The 15,414-nt window shown below is 39.9% G+C and overlaps 3 protein-coding genes across 4 annotated transcripts; all 3 read left to right on the forward strand.

The window, feature by feature from the left end:
- Nucleotides 1-1,797: 1,797 nt before the first annotated feature.
- On the forward strand, nucleotides 1,798-5,852 carry LOC104451945 (peptidyl-prolyl cis-trans isomerase CYP21-4). The gene is made up of 8 exons (XM_010066521.3): nucleotides 1,798-1,982; nucleotides 2,740-2,941; nucleotides 3,051-3,090; nucleotides 3,212-3,256; nucleotides 4,297-4,382; nucleotides 4,917-5,054; nucleotides 5,149-5,299; nucleotides 5,389-5,852. The coding sequence occupies exons 2-8, from the start codon at nucleotides 2,790-2,792 to the stop codon at nucleotides 5,473-5,475; spliced, it is 699 nt and encodes a 232-aa protein (XP_010064823.2). The 5' UTR covers nucleotides 1,798-1,982; nucleotides 2,740-2,789; the 3' UTR covers nucleotides 5,476-5,852.
- Nucleotides 5,853-6,021: 169 nt separating this feature from the next.
- On the forward strand, nucleotides 6,022-9,074 carry LOC104451839 (UPF0481 protein At3g47200). 2 transcript variants are annotated; one of them, XM_018870182.2, is made up of 2 exons: nucleotides 6,022-7,051; nucleotides 7,609-9,074. In XM_018870182.2, the coding sequence occupies exon 2, from the start codon at nucleotides 7,718-7,720 to the stop codon at nucleotides 9,035-9,037; it is 1,320 nt and encodes a 439-aa protein (XP_018725727.2). In that variant the 5' UTR covers nucleotides 6,022-7,051; nucleotides 7,609-7,717; the 3' UTR covers nucleotides 9,038-9,074. The 2 variants fall into 2 exon arrangements, with proteins under 2 accessions (XP_018725727.2, XP_010064742.2); XM_010066440.3 differs by having other exon boundaries at nucleotides 7,631-9,074.
- A 3,626-nt stretch (nucleotides 9,075-12,700) lies between these two features.
- Nucleotides 12,701-14,786, forward strand: LOC104451738 (universal stress protein PHOS32). Its single transcript, XM_010066364.3, has 4 exons — nucleotides 12,701-13,032; nucleotides 13,529-13,638; nucleotides 13,743-13,861; nucleotides 14,396-14,786. The coding sequence occupies exons 1-4, from the start codon at nucleotides 12,855-12,857 to the stop codon at nucleotides 14,481-14,483; spliced, it is 495 nt and encodes a 164-aa protein (XP_010064666.1). The 5' UTR covers nucleotides 12,701-12,854; the 3' UTR covers nucleotides 14,484-14,786.
- Nucleotides 14,787-15,414: the final 628 nt, after the last annotated feature.

Genomic DNA, 15,414 nt, shown 5'->3' on the forward strand with positions numbered 1-15,414 from the left:
AAAAAAATACTATATTGCCCAAGAATTTTCAAAAATGGAAAAACAATAATAATGAGAAGGTAACTAATTAAGATATGCACGTTCGCAAATGTTTCATGCATTGAAAAAAAAAAGTTGAAAAGTAGGAAAAGAAGTTATCATTTATCATTTGTCATTTACTATTCAGGATTTTGTCATTTACTATGAATTTTCTCGAAATGCAAAAAGAAAACCAAAAAGTCAGATTGTTCCTTATAAATTCAGTCAATTTTTTTTTTTTAATTTAGCCTTTTGTTAGCTTATTATTAATTTCGTCTCTTATATGTTATTTGTGGTTTTGTTGTTCACTTTCTCATTTAGTTTAGTGGTATGGAAACGATTGGAATGAGTCAAATGGAATGATAATGTATATTCGATATCGGCAATGGGTAAATAAAATGTGAATTACCATATTTGGTGATACCTTGGAAATAGAATGTGGGGGTCTTTTAACCTTAAATTTGAATCATAATTAAATTTTTATAATATAAATTAATTTTTAAAGTTGCCAAAGAAAGGAAAATGGAAAAAAAAAAAAAAAAAAAAAAAAAAGAAGAAAAGGAATGAGAGATAATTCTTATGCCATATTTCTTCCTTTAGTTGTCATTTTTTTTCGTAAATATTCCCCCATTTATGGAATTTGCTTCTTGTTTTGGTCATACCCATTCCTCCTAATTCACTCTCACCTCTTTCTACATTAACGAAACATAGGAATAAAACCTTTTTCCCATGCCTGGTACCTATTTCTATTTCTTCTCATTTTAGGTTACCAAACATCATAAAGAACATCTACAAAAGTCTTGTCCCGTTCCAATTCCTCATTTCTAATTAACAAACACGGCCTTAGTGCGATCCAGGAAAAGGGAGAAATTCCAAGCATATGTTCACCCTTCATGCTGATACAGAAGTTGTCGAAGGGTCAACAATCGTAATAAAATAAACTTAGAGAACTAATATGTAATGATCAAAAAGTTGGATGACAAATACGCATGACACCCAAAATTCGGAAAGAATTTCGTGAAATTCTCCAAAAAAGAAAAATGATTAATATATTGAAAAATCCAAAACTGATATACTTATCATAAATTTGCTCTAAACTAATTTTTTAACCACCCAAAACCTTTAACCGATTTTTGACAAATTTGACAAATTTACATTTTGTTAGTTTCTGTTAAATTTTATAATCAAATTGTTAAGTTGGATGACACGTGACAGTAAACTAATGTATCGGTTTGCAATTTTACTTTCCATTCATCATAATTATATAATTTTTGTGGTTTCTTATGGTATTTCTCCAATTTAATGAATTGTATGTTTGTTACAAATGTACTAGTTTAGGATTTTTAGCGGTTGAACAAATTAATTTTTGGTAAATTTGTCACAAATTTGTCGATTTGGAGTTTTTGGCGATTGTTTGAATAAATTTGTCACATATATACTGGTTTAGGTTTTTGTGGTCAAAAAATTAATTTGAATAAATTTGTTACACGTGTACTAATTTGTGATTTTTCAAAGTATTAACTCAAAGAAAACCCTGACTCAAATATATTGATTGAGCACCGTCAGCAAAAAAAAAAAAAAAAAAAAGAAGAATAAGAAGAAAAATTGGGAGAAACATCAAATTCATCACGCCGGTCCGTTTCCGCAGCCGGATGACGGCGACGGCGAGACGAAGCATCTGCAAAGCGGGGTCCAGTGGTCCACCATATTTTTCAAAAAAAAAAAAAAAAAAAAGGTCGGAAAAAAAAAAAAGTGAAAACGGCAAATGGGAAGAGCAAGGAGAAAGAAGCCGCGAGCGAAACAGAGTCGTCTTCTTCTTCTTCTTCGTGAAAACCACTCCGCTCGCTCTCTCACCAACCCCATCTCCGATTTCCTCCCCTCCCTGAATCGAAGGGGAACCACCGGCACCGGCGGCGGCGGGCGGCGGCGGCGACGGCGACGGCGGTGACTCCGACGGCCTTCAGGTACGCCTTCCTCCGGCGATCGCTTTCTCGTTGCTCGATTCCGCGTCGCCTCCCGATTGCGTGGAAGCCGATTGCTCGCGGAAGAAGCGTCGGTTTTTCCCTTTTGTTTTTTTTGGGCGCGGTTTGAGGTGGGGAAAGTCGTCGGCCGATCCGATTCGAAGCGCCGAGGGGTCGGTTCGGGCGAGAGCTTCGTACCTGGTTCGTTCGTTAGTTGTTGACCGGGTCGCGGATCGATGTCTCCCGGTGCTGCTCGTTGGCGGCTTCCGTTTTGTTAGCGCGGATTTTAGTCGGTTCGGATCTGGAGTTGGTGAGTCCGCAGAGGTTAGGAGCGCGCATAGCCTTGTTGGACTGCTTTTAGTTCTCTCGATTTCGTGATTTCTCGATCGGAAGTGACCAAATTTCGGAGAATTGGTGTCGTCTGGGTTTATAAGTTTCGCGAAATCTCGGATTCCGTTTGTCAAGTCGTGTATGGATGGTTAGGACGTATGCTCTCGTGTTATGTGGATTCGTTATCGTTGCCTTTGCACGAGCCCTGTGGATGTAAAGTGTTGGGTTGGGGCGGCATATATCGAGTGAAGGTGTTTTCCGAATTCTCATGTTGAACTTACTAAATTTAGTTCTAGAGTTTGTGGAAATCTGGGCAACTATGGAGTGGAAGTTGTCACCTTTTCCTACTGTTTGTGGACTGTTCCCGTGTTGCGAACTTGTTTATGCTAGTTTATTTACAATGTAGTTACCAGAATTTGTTGTCTCGCAGTGTTTGTTGACTGGCGTTGGGGTGAAGAGTTCAGTGGGAATTTGCATCAAATGGCGAGGATAAAACCCCAAACTCTACTTCTTCAGAGTAAAAAGAAGAAGGGCCCTTCTCGCGTCAGTGTTCCTATGATGATTCTGTATGGCTTATTCATTGGGTTGGTCATTTTTTCGTTGTTTGCAACATATAGGCACTGGTCAAGAAGGTAGGGTTCTACACCTTTCCCCCCTTTGATGGTTCAGTTTCTTAAAATGATATTGTCTATAGGTTACTTATAGCCTGCTACTGAGGTCAAACTGATGATCGTTTTGCAGGTCTGTGGAACGGATGGGCACTGGCTTACCAAATTTCGAGGTAATATCAGCTCTTTTCAACTATTTAATGAGAAACAATCTTGAAGTTAATCTTTGCAGTTTGCTGCTTTGATATTGATATCATGAAATGTGTTTGATTTATTATGGTTTTTGTATTTTAGGACACATATGTAGATTCGAAGAAGTACGATCTTCCCGGTTTCGCTGTAAGTTTTTTTTGTAATTCTTTGCATGAACATGCTCGTAGGACTTATGGCATATATAGAGGAAGAATTATCACATGACATGACCTTCATACATCTTGTCATGATGAGACTTACTGCTTCTTGACCTGGACGACTTCTCTATGGAGCGAGTTGAGATGGGAACCACTGTGTCCATTCCCGCCCTGCACCTCAATAAGCTGGCTCAGTAACTGCCCCATGCGTGGTAGGGCACGCGTGGAGCTTTTGTTGAAGCCCCACCCCCACTCCACAGGAATAAATCACACACAACTTACCCTACAAGTATGCTAATTTAACAGTGTAAACTATACAAAACCCACGAATCTTGAACTTTTTTTATGTTAATGCTGAAGATAAACATAGCTTTATATGAGATGATGAGGAACTCTTTGATTATATGTAATTTGTGGAATATGGAGCGGAGGCAAACAGGTTTATTAGTCAAGTCTATTCATAATTGAAAGTGCATCGTATGTTGTTCAAGCAATGCAATAAGCTACTGTTATTATGAACAGATCTCGAAAAGGAAAAAAAGAAAAAAAAGAAAATCGTATCCATCCCAGGCCTGAATATGTTATATTCAAGTCAGAGTCTCATGCTCAGATTGCCTAAATGTCCGAGATACTTTTTTAAGGTTATATTCATTGAGCTAATAAAGTGGAGATCTTTAACAACGTATCATGCGCAGTGACTTCTCAAACCTGTCTGTGTTCCCCTGAGCATGGGGCTGTCTTGTTTTGTCTAGTTTGCAACATACCCTGCACGATGTCAACCTGTCCTAATGTAAAGGGAGAAGATTAGTTACGGCCCCTTTTCTGAGTGGAGTGTCACTCTACTTCTCTGTAGTTAATGGTTCTAAGGATTTGATATTGAGAATAGTGGCGTTTTGAGACATGTGTATCTCTCCTTTAGCAATATTCCAGACTCTGCAAGATTGCTGAACTTGTGTGGTCCCTCCTGCAAAATGCAAGAATTATTATCCTATTCTTTTTTCTGATTAAATTTTCCTATTTTGTGTGCAGATTTTGAATACATCAAAAGGTGCTATCTTTGTGGAGCTCTTCAAGGATAATGCCCCTGAGATTGTGGATAAATTTCTTGACTTGTGGTGAGTGTGTATCTGAATATTTAGTCATGCTTGGTGGTCAAGGCTTAACTTAGGACTTATGAAGAGCCCAATGAGTGCATTAATGCTCATCGGCTGATTTGATGGCTGTTTAACCTCGACTGATTTTTAGTTCATGTGCTTGAATATCTCTCTATTTTCTCCTACCTCTTGAGTCTGTTCAGAGTGTGATATATCTCGATTCAATCACTAATGTTTCCTGTGAGATTAGTCGTCTAACTGTGGTTATAGTAGCAGTGGCTAAATGCTTTTGCTGCTGCATTCGTACTGTTCTTCTACTATAGGTTTTGTACTCCGTGATTGGATGACTATTTGATTCTTGTGCAGTGTGATTACTGAATACATAATTCTTTGATGAAACTTCCTTTTGAGTCCTTTGGTGAATGTAGTTCACTTTCAAATTATTAGAATTACTGCCTAAGGACAATGACAAAGGCAATATTTATTTGAGTCTAGCCAATGTTTTCAATGAACACTCATTATGCGCACTAACAGCCTGAGCTCGGATTTTTGCAGTCAAAAAGGGCACTTCAAAGGCATGCCTTTCCATCATGTGATTAAACATTATCTTATTCATGGTGGGGATTCTGAAGGACTTGGGGCTGCAGAAGATTGGATTTCCCGAGGAAAGCTTCGGGGCAAGCTTGTGACGAGGTATCTTGATTTGATGTGAACCATCACTGTAGGGTCTATTTAACTTTTGTTTTGTATTTTACATGATCACTTATTTTTTTCTCTTGATGTGCAGTCCTAAGCATGAGGCTTTTACGCTTGGTACTTCAAAGAGTAAGCAAGACAGCAAGAAATTTGAGCTTTTCATCACAACTGCTCCCATACCAGATTTGAATGAGAAGCTTATTGTCTTTGGACGGGTAATCAAGGGACAAGATGTAGTACAGGTAATTTCACATCTCTGTTCAAGAGTTGTTTTTTATTCCAATTCGAGAAATAACTGTGCAATTGGCCCATCATGTTTGTTTTCTACCAGGAAATTGAAGAGGTGGATACAGATGAACGATATCGGCCCAAGTCCAATATATTGATAAAAGATGTAATTCTCAAACGTGAAGTATGAAGCTTTAGCCAAACAGGTGCCGTGTGTTTTTAACATGTGCTTCTCTGAGATTTTGCTAACCAGGATACATGTTTTCTGAGGCAGACCACATTCCTCAGGACTGTTGTTTTATCTTCTCCGACAGGTGTATTACTTGCTTTGTTGTTTTCAGGGATCTTTTGGATTCGTAGCGCTTTTCTTTTTCTTCTTTTTGTTCCTTTCCGGGGTGGGGTTGTGGTAGGATTAATTTCTCTTTTCAGTAAAAATTACATTGAGCTTTGATTTGTGGAGGGTGCAGGAATGCAGAGTTAGGTTCAGTATTACACGAACAATGTGCTGCTGCATCTTTTTGCTTGTAATTTTATCACTATATTCTATTAAGTTCTTAGTTCTTTCTAGATATGACTCTGAAACCACGGAATTCTTATATTGTCTCCTTGCCGTGGAAAATATCTATCGGAACCTGCTTTGCAATTTTAGTTTTTAAGGAGGAATTTTTTATGTTTTATTTTTTTGTCTGTAAGCTCCTCAATGGAGCGAAGGGAGTAATTTGAAAGCGGATGGGACTTGGCTCTGGTTCAGAATTATCAAGAACATGGATTAGTTTAGTTGCTTATTACTTAATAAGTTTTGGTTCAACTTAGAGAGTCCATCATCCAAGGTCAGCCCAACTACATACGCGAGCTGTTCCTTGCTCCAAACTGTTTTCAAGTTAATGGGTCACGGAGATGTGTATGCTCCAACAAAACCTATTTCAACGACTGATTTGGTGGTCCTTCCCTGATGAGCGTTATATTTTCTGTAATTGGAACTTCATTGAATCCATGGTTATGAGCCTTTTCTATGTGAGAGAGCTAGGAGCACTCGCTTAACCTTCAAAGTCAAAGGTAATAGCAGATGTAGCATTCTACTGAAGATGCAAAGTACAATGGGTGCAAATAACACTCTTTTCGAAGAGAATAATCAGATTTTTAAGGACTAATAATAATCTTGCCAGAGGATTATAAACAAAAAAAATAAAAAAAATCCGATTCTTGAATGGAATTTAGTTGCAAAACTAGCAGTTCCACATAGCAAGCTGGTTTTATCACTTGAAGGGGCAAAGCGTGTTCGATTCGGGCCAGCTTATTTCTTTATAAACCATCCTACTTACTGAAAAGAGGCAATTCTTGGCTTTGAGTCACAGCAAGCTGTGGTACGGTATTGGTATCAATTGCAGCCTTGAGACATGCTACGCCGGATTTGTTCATTTCTCATTACTGCACTTACTCAAGTGAGATGCCATTCCAATTTCCACATTCTTTGCTTTAACAAATCAACACATTAGTTCTTAGTTCTCCTCAAGTAATCGGATACTTCTAAATTGTATAAAGTCACATTCTAGCTGTATCTGAGAAACTTTTCAGAAGGGATTAGAGGTTCCTTCTTGTTTGTCTAAATCAATCTACTCAAGTTACCTTTGATTCCTACCCATCTTTGAGCATTTTTCACGGTAATCTTGCATATTAATGTCCTCGATTTTACCTCTATCCTGAAGCTATTTCGGGACAACGGCTCCTCGAATTTCATGCAGGGCGTAACACGACGTGTTGACCAGGTCAGATCTGACTGTTGTTTGGGGGATTATTTCAGCAAAGTGGCTTCAACTGGCTTTGAGTTTCTGGCTTTGAGTTTCAGTTCAGGCGTTTGGTTTCTAGTTTTAAGCTCCATCATGCGAAGCAATTTCTGTTCGCTCTCATGCCATTTTATGATATCCATAATGTTAATGAACTACTTGGCATGTTCTCGTGAAATTTGTCTTATTGATTTTATTGCTATTCGTTTCACAATGGTGAATGCCGTTTTTTTTTTGGCTTTGCTGTATTTGCTGCATTTTGCTGCATCATGCGTTGTAGTTGGGTCTTCGGTAGATTTTTGGATCATGCAGTGGTATTGATAATCGATATGATTTGAGGGAACTATTCGAGCCGGTTCTTCTGCATACGATAATCCAGAGTACTTAACCTAAATAATCAAATTTTATACCTCTGCTTAATCCATAAGTACTTAAACTGACGCATTAACTTAGATGTAGTGCAACCAGCTGCTTTCATTTCTCCCACTTAATGGTAGCATGTATCGATTTATTTTACATGCCTCGTTCGATCCTAACAGAAGTATATATAGGGTCCTTCAGACAACACTTGCTGAGAAGAACTGAAAGCTCAAATCAAAACCGCGTGGAAACAGCTCCTCCAGCGGGTGATCAGAACAGCTTAATCAAATGCAGGCACCGTCAGCGGCCCGAGACCATGTTTCGCTCGAAGTTTCGCTCGGAATTTCTCACACTGATGATGGGCTCGTGTCTACCATTCAGAAAAAGATGGAAGACGCTTCATCCTTCTCTAATATCTGCAGAGTGCCAGACGAACTGCGCAGTAGAAATGAGAGGTACTACTCCCCGGAATTGGTCTCTATCGGACCTTATCACCGACGCAATCAGACTCTCGGGGATATGGAGAATCACAAGTTGCGCTACTTATTTACACTTCTAAACCGAAACCCCGACATAGGATTGACCTTGGACAAGTGTGTGAAATCGCTCAAGGAGCTGGAGAACCGAGCGCGCCAGTCCTATGAAGAAGAATCTGGGCTCTCCAGTGACGAGTTCGTTGAAATGATGCTTATTGACGGGTGTTTCATCATCGAACTCTTAATCAAGTGCTCGAGCAAGACCCTCCGACGTAGGAATGATCCTCTCTTTTGTACTCCGGGGAAACTCTATACCTTGAGGTGTGATCTGGTGCTGCTGGAGAATCAGATTCCTCTGTTCATTCTTCAGCGGTTGTTTCAGATCGTGCCGATCCCGAAACAGTGCTCGCATTCTCTAATCGATCTTGCCTTTCGGTTCTTCAAGAGCATGATCCCTGGAGAGCAGGAATATCTCCGAGAAAAGCTCAGTGAAGAAGCTCATCATTTGCTGGACTTAATCCACCACTGGTTGATACCGGCGAATTACACAAAGAAAGATGCACCGACGCCAAAAGGTCTGAATAAGTCTGCGGTCGAACTTCAGGCTGCCGGAATCAAGTTCAAAAGATCGGTGACTAAAAGCATGTTAGACATTGAATTTAGCAAGGGCGTCCTCCATGTCCCGGCTGTGAGAATCAATCAGAGCACCGAGACCCTTTTGAGGAACCTAATCGCCCTCGAACAACAGCGGTGCATTGACACGCAGTGCGTGACTTCTTATGCTCATCTCATTCACGACCTGATGCCCTCGGAGAAGGACGAGAAGCTGTTCTCCGAACGGCGTATGGTATCAAACTACCCGGACAGTAACAAAAGGGCTTTGAGACTGTTTGAAGATCTGTGCAAGGATACGATAATAGAGGATTTCCACTACGAAGAGCTCGGCGTACAGATGAACGAGTACATCAAGAGGAAAAAGTGTAGTCCATTGAAGTGCGACCAGAAGACTGATCATAGTGATCAACTAGCAAGGAAGCCGCGCGCACTCGTCGTGGTGGCCATTATCGTCCTATTCATGATATTCATCGGGACGCTGTTCTCTGCATTGTCGTTCTTCCTCCACCATAACTAGCACCCCCATGGGGGCGAATGGATCTGCTTTATCGTCACATTATGTCAAGCTCCTCTCTTCTGATATGGTTTCAATTTTCCTGTTGCTTCGTGCACAAGTCAAGTGTCGGGGCGGATGTTGCACATCCGTGATTAGAAAGTCGATCGATATAATCAGCGGATGACAGCGTCGCGAGTTCATTGTCATCTCGTTCTGCAGGAATTTCCGCTGAAGCAATCGTTCTGGCTGAAAGAGAAGCAGCGGCCCTTGTTTCATTTACATGCTTTCAAGAATGCTCTCATTTTAATGTCATCTTATGGCCAAAAAAGCAGTGTAGTTGCAAAAACAAATTTGGCCTTTTTGTACTTATGTAAAATAAATATTCCATTTCTTGTTATATTTTCAAGATATTTAACGAAATAGCTTAACTGACCAACCTTCAACTAGGTCCGGGTCGGTTCATATAGAGACCGGGTAGATTTCAAGTTTGAAAGAATTGGGAAACTGGCCTTGGTAGAACTGATTTTGATCGGTTTTTAACTTTTTTTTTTCTTTTGCTTTATTTATAAGAAAAGATAGACATGTTAAAGATGGATTTTGAATGGAAAATCTAGGAAATCCATCAATGCCTCAATCATTGTGACATGGATTATTCACATGAATTTTTTTTCCCTAATATAGCAGCAATTATGCTACGTAAAGTTAGGTCTAGTTCTCAAGTTTACCCTAAAAGCAATCGCCCTAAAAAATTGAGAACTTGTTTTGATAGAGTAAGTTCTAGGTTTTGATTTGGAAGTGAACAACTGTAATACTAAAACTCACAACCTTGCTGATAAAAAAATAAAAAATGCTTAAAATTGAATAAAAAATAGATAAATTGGAGATGGTGGGCTGATCCAAATTGCTTAATCGTGCTATCACAAATCACCGATCAACTTCAATTTTTATTTTTTCAATGATCAGCTTGGGCCAACCAAGCTGGCCACCTAAGCAATCATTACTCCTGAAAAATTAACAAACTGGCACCAGCCTTAAATTTTGGGCATCCATCGTTGGACGTCCATGTTTTTCAATTCTTGTTAGTCTTATCATGTATTTGAAAATAGGGCCTGTTCGCTTTGAAATTGTCTTTGAGATGACGCTTTTGCATTTTTCAAGTGAATTATTCAATGAAATAGCAGCCGCAGACAAAGTCAACATCAGAGCGCGGGCCCAGAACTTTTAGTTCTTTCTTTTTTATTCAATTTAGTCCCATGTGATCCCCATAGATTTGCACTTGTAGATAAGATGGTGATGGGGTGGTGGGTCAATTTGGTCATTGAAATTCTAGAATCGAACGAGATGTATGACTCGGATTGTATCAGGAATCTCATATCTGCCTCTGCATCATTGGGCTTAATCATAATTTACCAAAAGTCAGCCACCTCCTTGTAGATTAAATAAAGGGGGTAAAAAGCAAAAGGAAGGAAAGTATATGGCAATTGTCAATGACTCAATGTGACAATTGGAATAAAAGCATATCCCACATTTGGGGAAAGGTCAATACAAATATACATAGGCATGATTTGTGACTTTAGAGGTTTAAAAAATGGCACGTACAATAAAGTTTAATAATACATTTATCGAACTACATTATCTTCAAGCTGAGTGGGGTAGTTTATTAAAAATCAATATGAACTGTTGCAACTTTGGAGGTATTATAGTTATGGGATGTTTCTATCAAAATGAAAAGCTACAGCACCTTTTTTCATAATTGAAGCTATTAGGAAAAAAAGTTATATAAGATAATTAATTAATTTATATATTTAACTCTTGAGGGAAGAATTCCCATATTAGAACCGAGGATTTCTAATTTGTCATAGAAAAGTAGCCGAATATTCTTTTTCTTTTTCTCCTCTTGCTCTCTCTAGAGGGATCCCAGCATTTATGCATGTTAAAATATATCTCGAGTTTGAGCCCAATGCGAAATTCCGAATATTCCAAATTGGATATGTTGCGGACGTTCGAAATCGAGCAAAGAAGATTCGAAGATCAAAACTCCACTAAAATAGGAAAGTCTAACTTTGACTTGGATTTGGATTTTGTTTAAAATATATAGAGATATGTTTTGGATAAAATCGTTTAAGATAGGAAATAGAATCCTATGAGAAGTCGGAAAAAAAATAAGGGTCTCACATATATATAGACTTGTGGCCGTGGGTGGTAGAAGGTTGATCATGAAGAATTGGTCTTGAAGCGCCTTCTCGTAGTTGAGTGCTTGGGAGGGATTTTCTTTGTCGTTCTTGTTAGTGAATTATATCCAAGAAGATTTAGGCCCCGTTTGTTTGTGTTCATTTTTTTTTTCGGTCATGAACACAATTTCTATTTTTTTGTTCCGGCAAATAAAAAAAGAATAGAAACGCATTTATTTGCGTTTTTGTTCCAAATAATTTTTTTTTGTTCCTAGAAACAAATTTGGAATAGAAACAAGTTTATTGTTTCTGGAACACTTCCGAGAAACAATTTTTCTCTCTCTTATTTTTATTCTCTTTCTTTTCTTCTTCTTTTTTCTTTGGCCAGCGACCTCGCCGAAGTGTCATCGGCCTTGGCGAGGCTCAGCCTCGCCTTGGTTGGGTGAGCTTGAGCTCGCATAGATCCGACAAGGCCGCTGGCCCTCATCGGCAGGTCGCTGGCTATGGCTAAGGTCGGCGACCGGACAAAAGGAAGAAAAAAGAAAAAAAGGAAAAAAAAAAAAAATGTTAAAAAATTAAAATAAACAAAAAAATTATATAAGTTTATCAATCGTTTCTTCTACTAAAACATTGTTCCCAAAACGGAAATAGTTTTTACATTTACATTATTTGGAACAATTTTTGAATAAAAATATTACCAAACACACCCTTGGTATTCAAGTCAATAAAATCTTTTGATAAGATTTGTGTGTAATTTTTTCGTGAGATTGAGATATTATTTATTGAGGAATTTCAGGGCTAAAACATTGCGTGTGTTATTAGGTGTAATTGAGGTTTGGAAAACACTGAGAGTGTTTGAGTGCCTAGAATGTGTAATCTTCTTATAGTAAAATTCGTTACTGTTTTTCTGTGGATATAGATCTTTACGATTGAATCATATAAATTTGATATCCGATTTATTTTCTTTTTTTATTTATATTATTGTTCGATCAGTCTTTTTGCAATAGTGCAATTAATGAATATCTCATCCTATCCATAATTTTCTTTTTTCTTTTTTCTTTTCTGACGACGACTCTTTCCAAGAAAAGAAAGATCAAAACTTCTAGAAAAGGACTAGGGAATAAAATTACATTACTAGTGGAGGGGCATCATTAGCTAAAGGGAAAATCAAACTTTAGCCGAAGTTGGGGGGGAGGGGGCCCCACACGTGGGCCCCACTCGTCACGCGTTCGGACCAAGCAGCACCGCAGCGAAGCAGGACAGATCACGTTCCGACAAGACTCACGTACCACATTATACGGTCGTGTCGTATGCTCCTTATTCTACCCCGTCCCCACGCAAGGGTAATCATCGCCTACATCTCCGGCCCCACGTACGCCCTCCTCTCTCCACCGTCGGATCCTCCGGACGATCCACACGCAACGGTCGATGCAGGATCGCATCACGTCGCACTGTCGACACGGGCCAGCGCATTGCCGCATTTGGCGCGGTGCGTCCCTTGAAAAGGCACCTTCCTGTGGGGTGGTGGTCTCTGTTCTTGATCGATCAGTTCCTCTCGCTTGGCCTCTCGATCTGCTTTTCTTGGCCGAACCCAGGAAACCCAGAAGCAGGAATTTCTTGGAAGTGAGGCGTGGTCGAGCTTGATCGAGAGAGAGATAGAGAGAGAGATGGAAGGGGACAGGAGAGTCGGGGTGGCGGTGGACTTCTCGCCGTGCAGCCACAAGGCGCTGAAGTGGGCGGTGGACAACGTCGCCCGCAACGGCGACCACCTCATCCTCATCACCGTCCGCCCCGAGGGTAACTACGAGGAAGGCGAGATGCAGCTCTGGGAAGCCACCGGCTCTCGTAATACAATCTTCTCTCTCTCTCTCTCTCTATGTTTGTGTGTGTGTGTGGGTGTGTGTTTGGGGTGATCACAGTTGGTATGATATTGATCCATGTGATGTGTTCCGCTTTTGCAATTTCTTGTTCTTCTTCTTCGGCTGGAAGAGATGGTTTTCAAGAAAGTGAGACAGAAGATAGATTGTATAGAGATCATATATAAAAATGTACTCTTGCTTTTTTTTTTTTTTCATCGTGGGTTTTTCATTTTTAGTGGTTTTTGGTTCTGAAGTTCCTTTCCCAGATGAATTGATAATTGTTTATGGGTTCTTGGTTACGATATTTGGATTTCTTGGGAAATAAGTTCAGATAACCTGGAATGGACCCTTAAAAAAGGAGTCTTTATCTTGAGATATGATCTGTTTCTTGAATCTGTCATCTTTTTGGATTAGTCTAGTTCATTGATCTCTGGGTGTGGGTGTCTGTCGTTCGGGGTTCACTCATTTTGTTTCTTGGGCAGCTCTTATCCCTCTGAGTGAGTTCTCTGATCCCGTTATCATGAAGAAATATGGGGTGAAGGTCGACCCAGAGACAATCGACATTGTCAGCACTATCGCTAGGCAGAAGGAGGTAAAATTCTGGATGTGAAATTGTAATCTGACCTCGCATTTTTGCATAAGCTGTAGATCTGTCTGATAGAAAAGTGACAATTGATTAGATGTCTGTTTGTGCAGGTTGTGGTGGTTATGAAGATCTACTGGGGAGATGCTCGCGAGAAGATCTGTGAAGCGATCGACAAATTCCCTCTGAGCTGCCTCATCATTGGAAACAGGGGCCTTGGCAAGCTGAAGAGGTAACAATTCGATTGCATCCAACTGATACCCCTTGGTGCTGTTGAATATGCATTGGCAATGTGCACCAATATGTGCTAGGATAAAAATGGTTAATTTTGGCTTATAGCTCAATTGATTGGCTTGAACTTGATAAAGATATCGTGAAGATCCACTCTGCTTATATGTCTTGACAAGACAAAGCACGATGCAGGCAAGGAATGGAAAAGCTAGTGTTTCTCGTGGAATCTAGTGCAGGTGTCATTAATGATTATTTACCAGCTTAGTCTGCTTGCTAACACAATTTTATCATATTCAAAAGGTGACATTTACTAGCTAACATCATTCTTGTAGAACAAGAGAAAATTTTCCCTAGCAGTGCTATTTATTCTCAATTTGGCTGTAAGGGGGATTATTTTGAGGTGAAGAAGTAGCGTCCGATTTTCCCTTCTAGACTAAGTGGCCTCGAGTTGATTATGCAATTGAGATGCTTCTCCTCCTCCCTTTGAATGTTTTGCTGAAAAGACTGATGCAGTTTTTCTGCTGTACCGGTGCAGGGCCATATTGGGGAGTGTGAGCAACTATGTTGTGAACAATGGATCTTGCCCCGTGACTGTCGTGAAGGGCACAGAACACGAGACCTAAATGGATTGCATGCTCTTCCAGTGTTTGATCGAGAAATAAATTCACCTGCATTCTCTAGCTGATTGGGTCCCTAGTCCTTGAGGATATACAGGATGGAATCCATGGAAAGTAAGTTAATGCTGTTTCGATGCTGTGGCAAAGTTGTATGAATTTCATGGTTCTTGTACATGTCATTCTTCAGTTTCTGCAAAGTAAAACTTCGTCTGGCCGAAAACATTTGATCTTGGACACTTTGGATGTTTAATACTGGCATCTAATTTGCAGAGGTGTAGCCCTTGGTTATAATCTCGGAGTTGCTCTTCATGGCTTTTCGTCTTATTTTAAGTTCTTATTATGTGAATCTATGTATATATGGTGATGAGAGGGATGTCAAAATGGATTTAGGAAGTAACTTTGAGGAGGGAAAATTGCACAAGTTCTTCTCTTTATGAAAATTTAGAGGACTCGAACCATTCATAAAATCAATGAAATGACTTGAATAGGTGATTCTGCAAAGCACTAACTCGCTGTTAGAGATAGTAGGTGACTGCCATTCTGGCGCCATGCTCTTTATCATGTTTGCACCTATTGCTAGCCGATCTTTGGAGGCTTCGGAGTTTAGCTGTTCCGGCGAGGTAGCTTGCCGGAAGTCTTTGCTTTTGGTGTCGAAAGATGCCATGTGTGCAGATATCGGCCAACGGAATTAGACTGGATCATGAACTCCGCGGCAATTTGCTAGCTCGGGTGAGACCGAAAATTTGTCTGACTTATTGACTAGAAGCTGGCTCGGGCAACGAGTTACCGTCAAACTCGTGGCCCGATCCACCCGTTTGGCTATATGCCTAGATATGATCTAGGGAAATCCGACCTGTATTGGTCTTAAAATGGACAATCTTGGTGTGAGTTTCGTCCCATGTACTTCGGTTAAATTTAGTAGGTATATTCTGGGACT

The sequence above is a fragment of the Eucalyptus grandis genome, chromosome 1 (genome assembly GCF_016545825.1).
Source record: "Eucalyptus grandis isolate ANBG69807.140 chromosome 1, ASM1654582v1, whole genome shotgun sequence".
Taxonomy (NCBI): domain Eukaryota; kingdom Viridiplantae; phylum Streptophyta; class Magnoliopsida; order Myrtales; family Myrtaceae; genus Eucalyptus; species Eucalyptus grandis.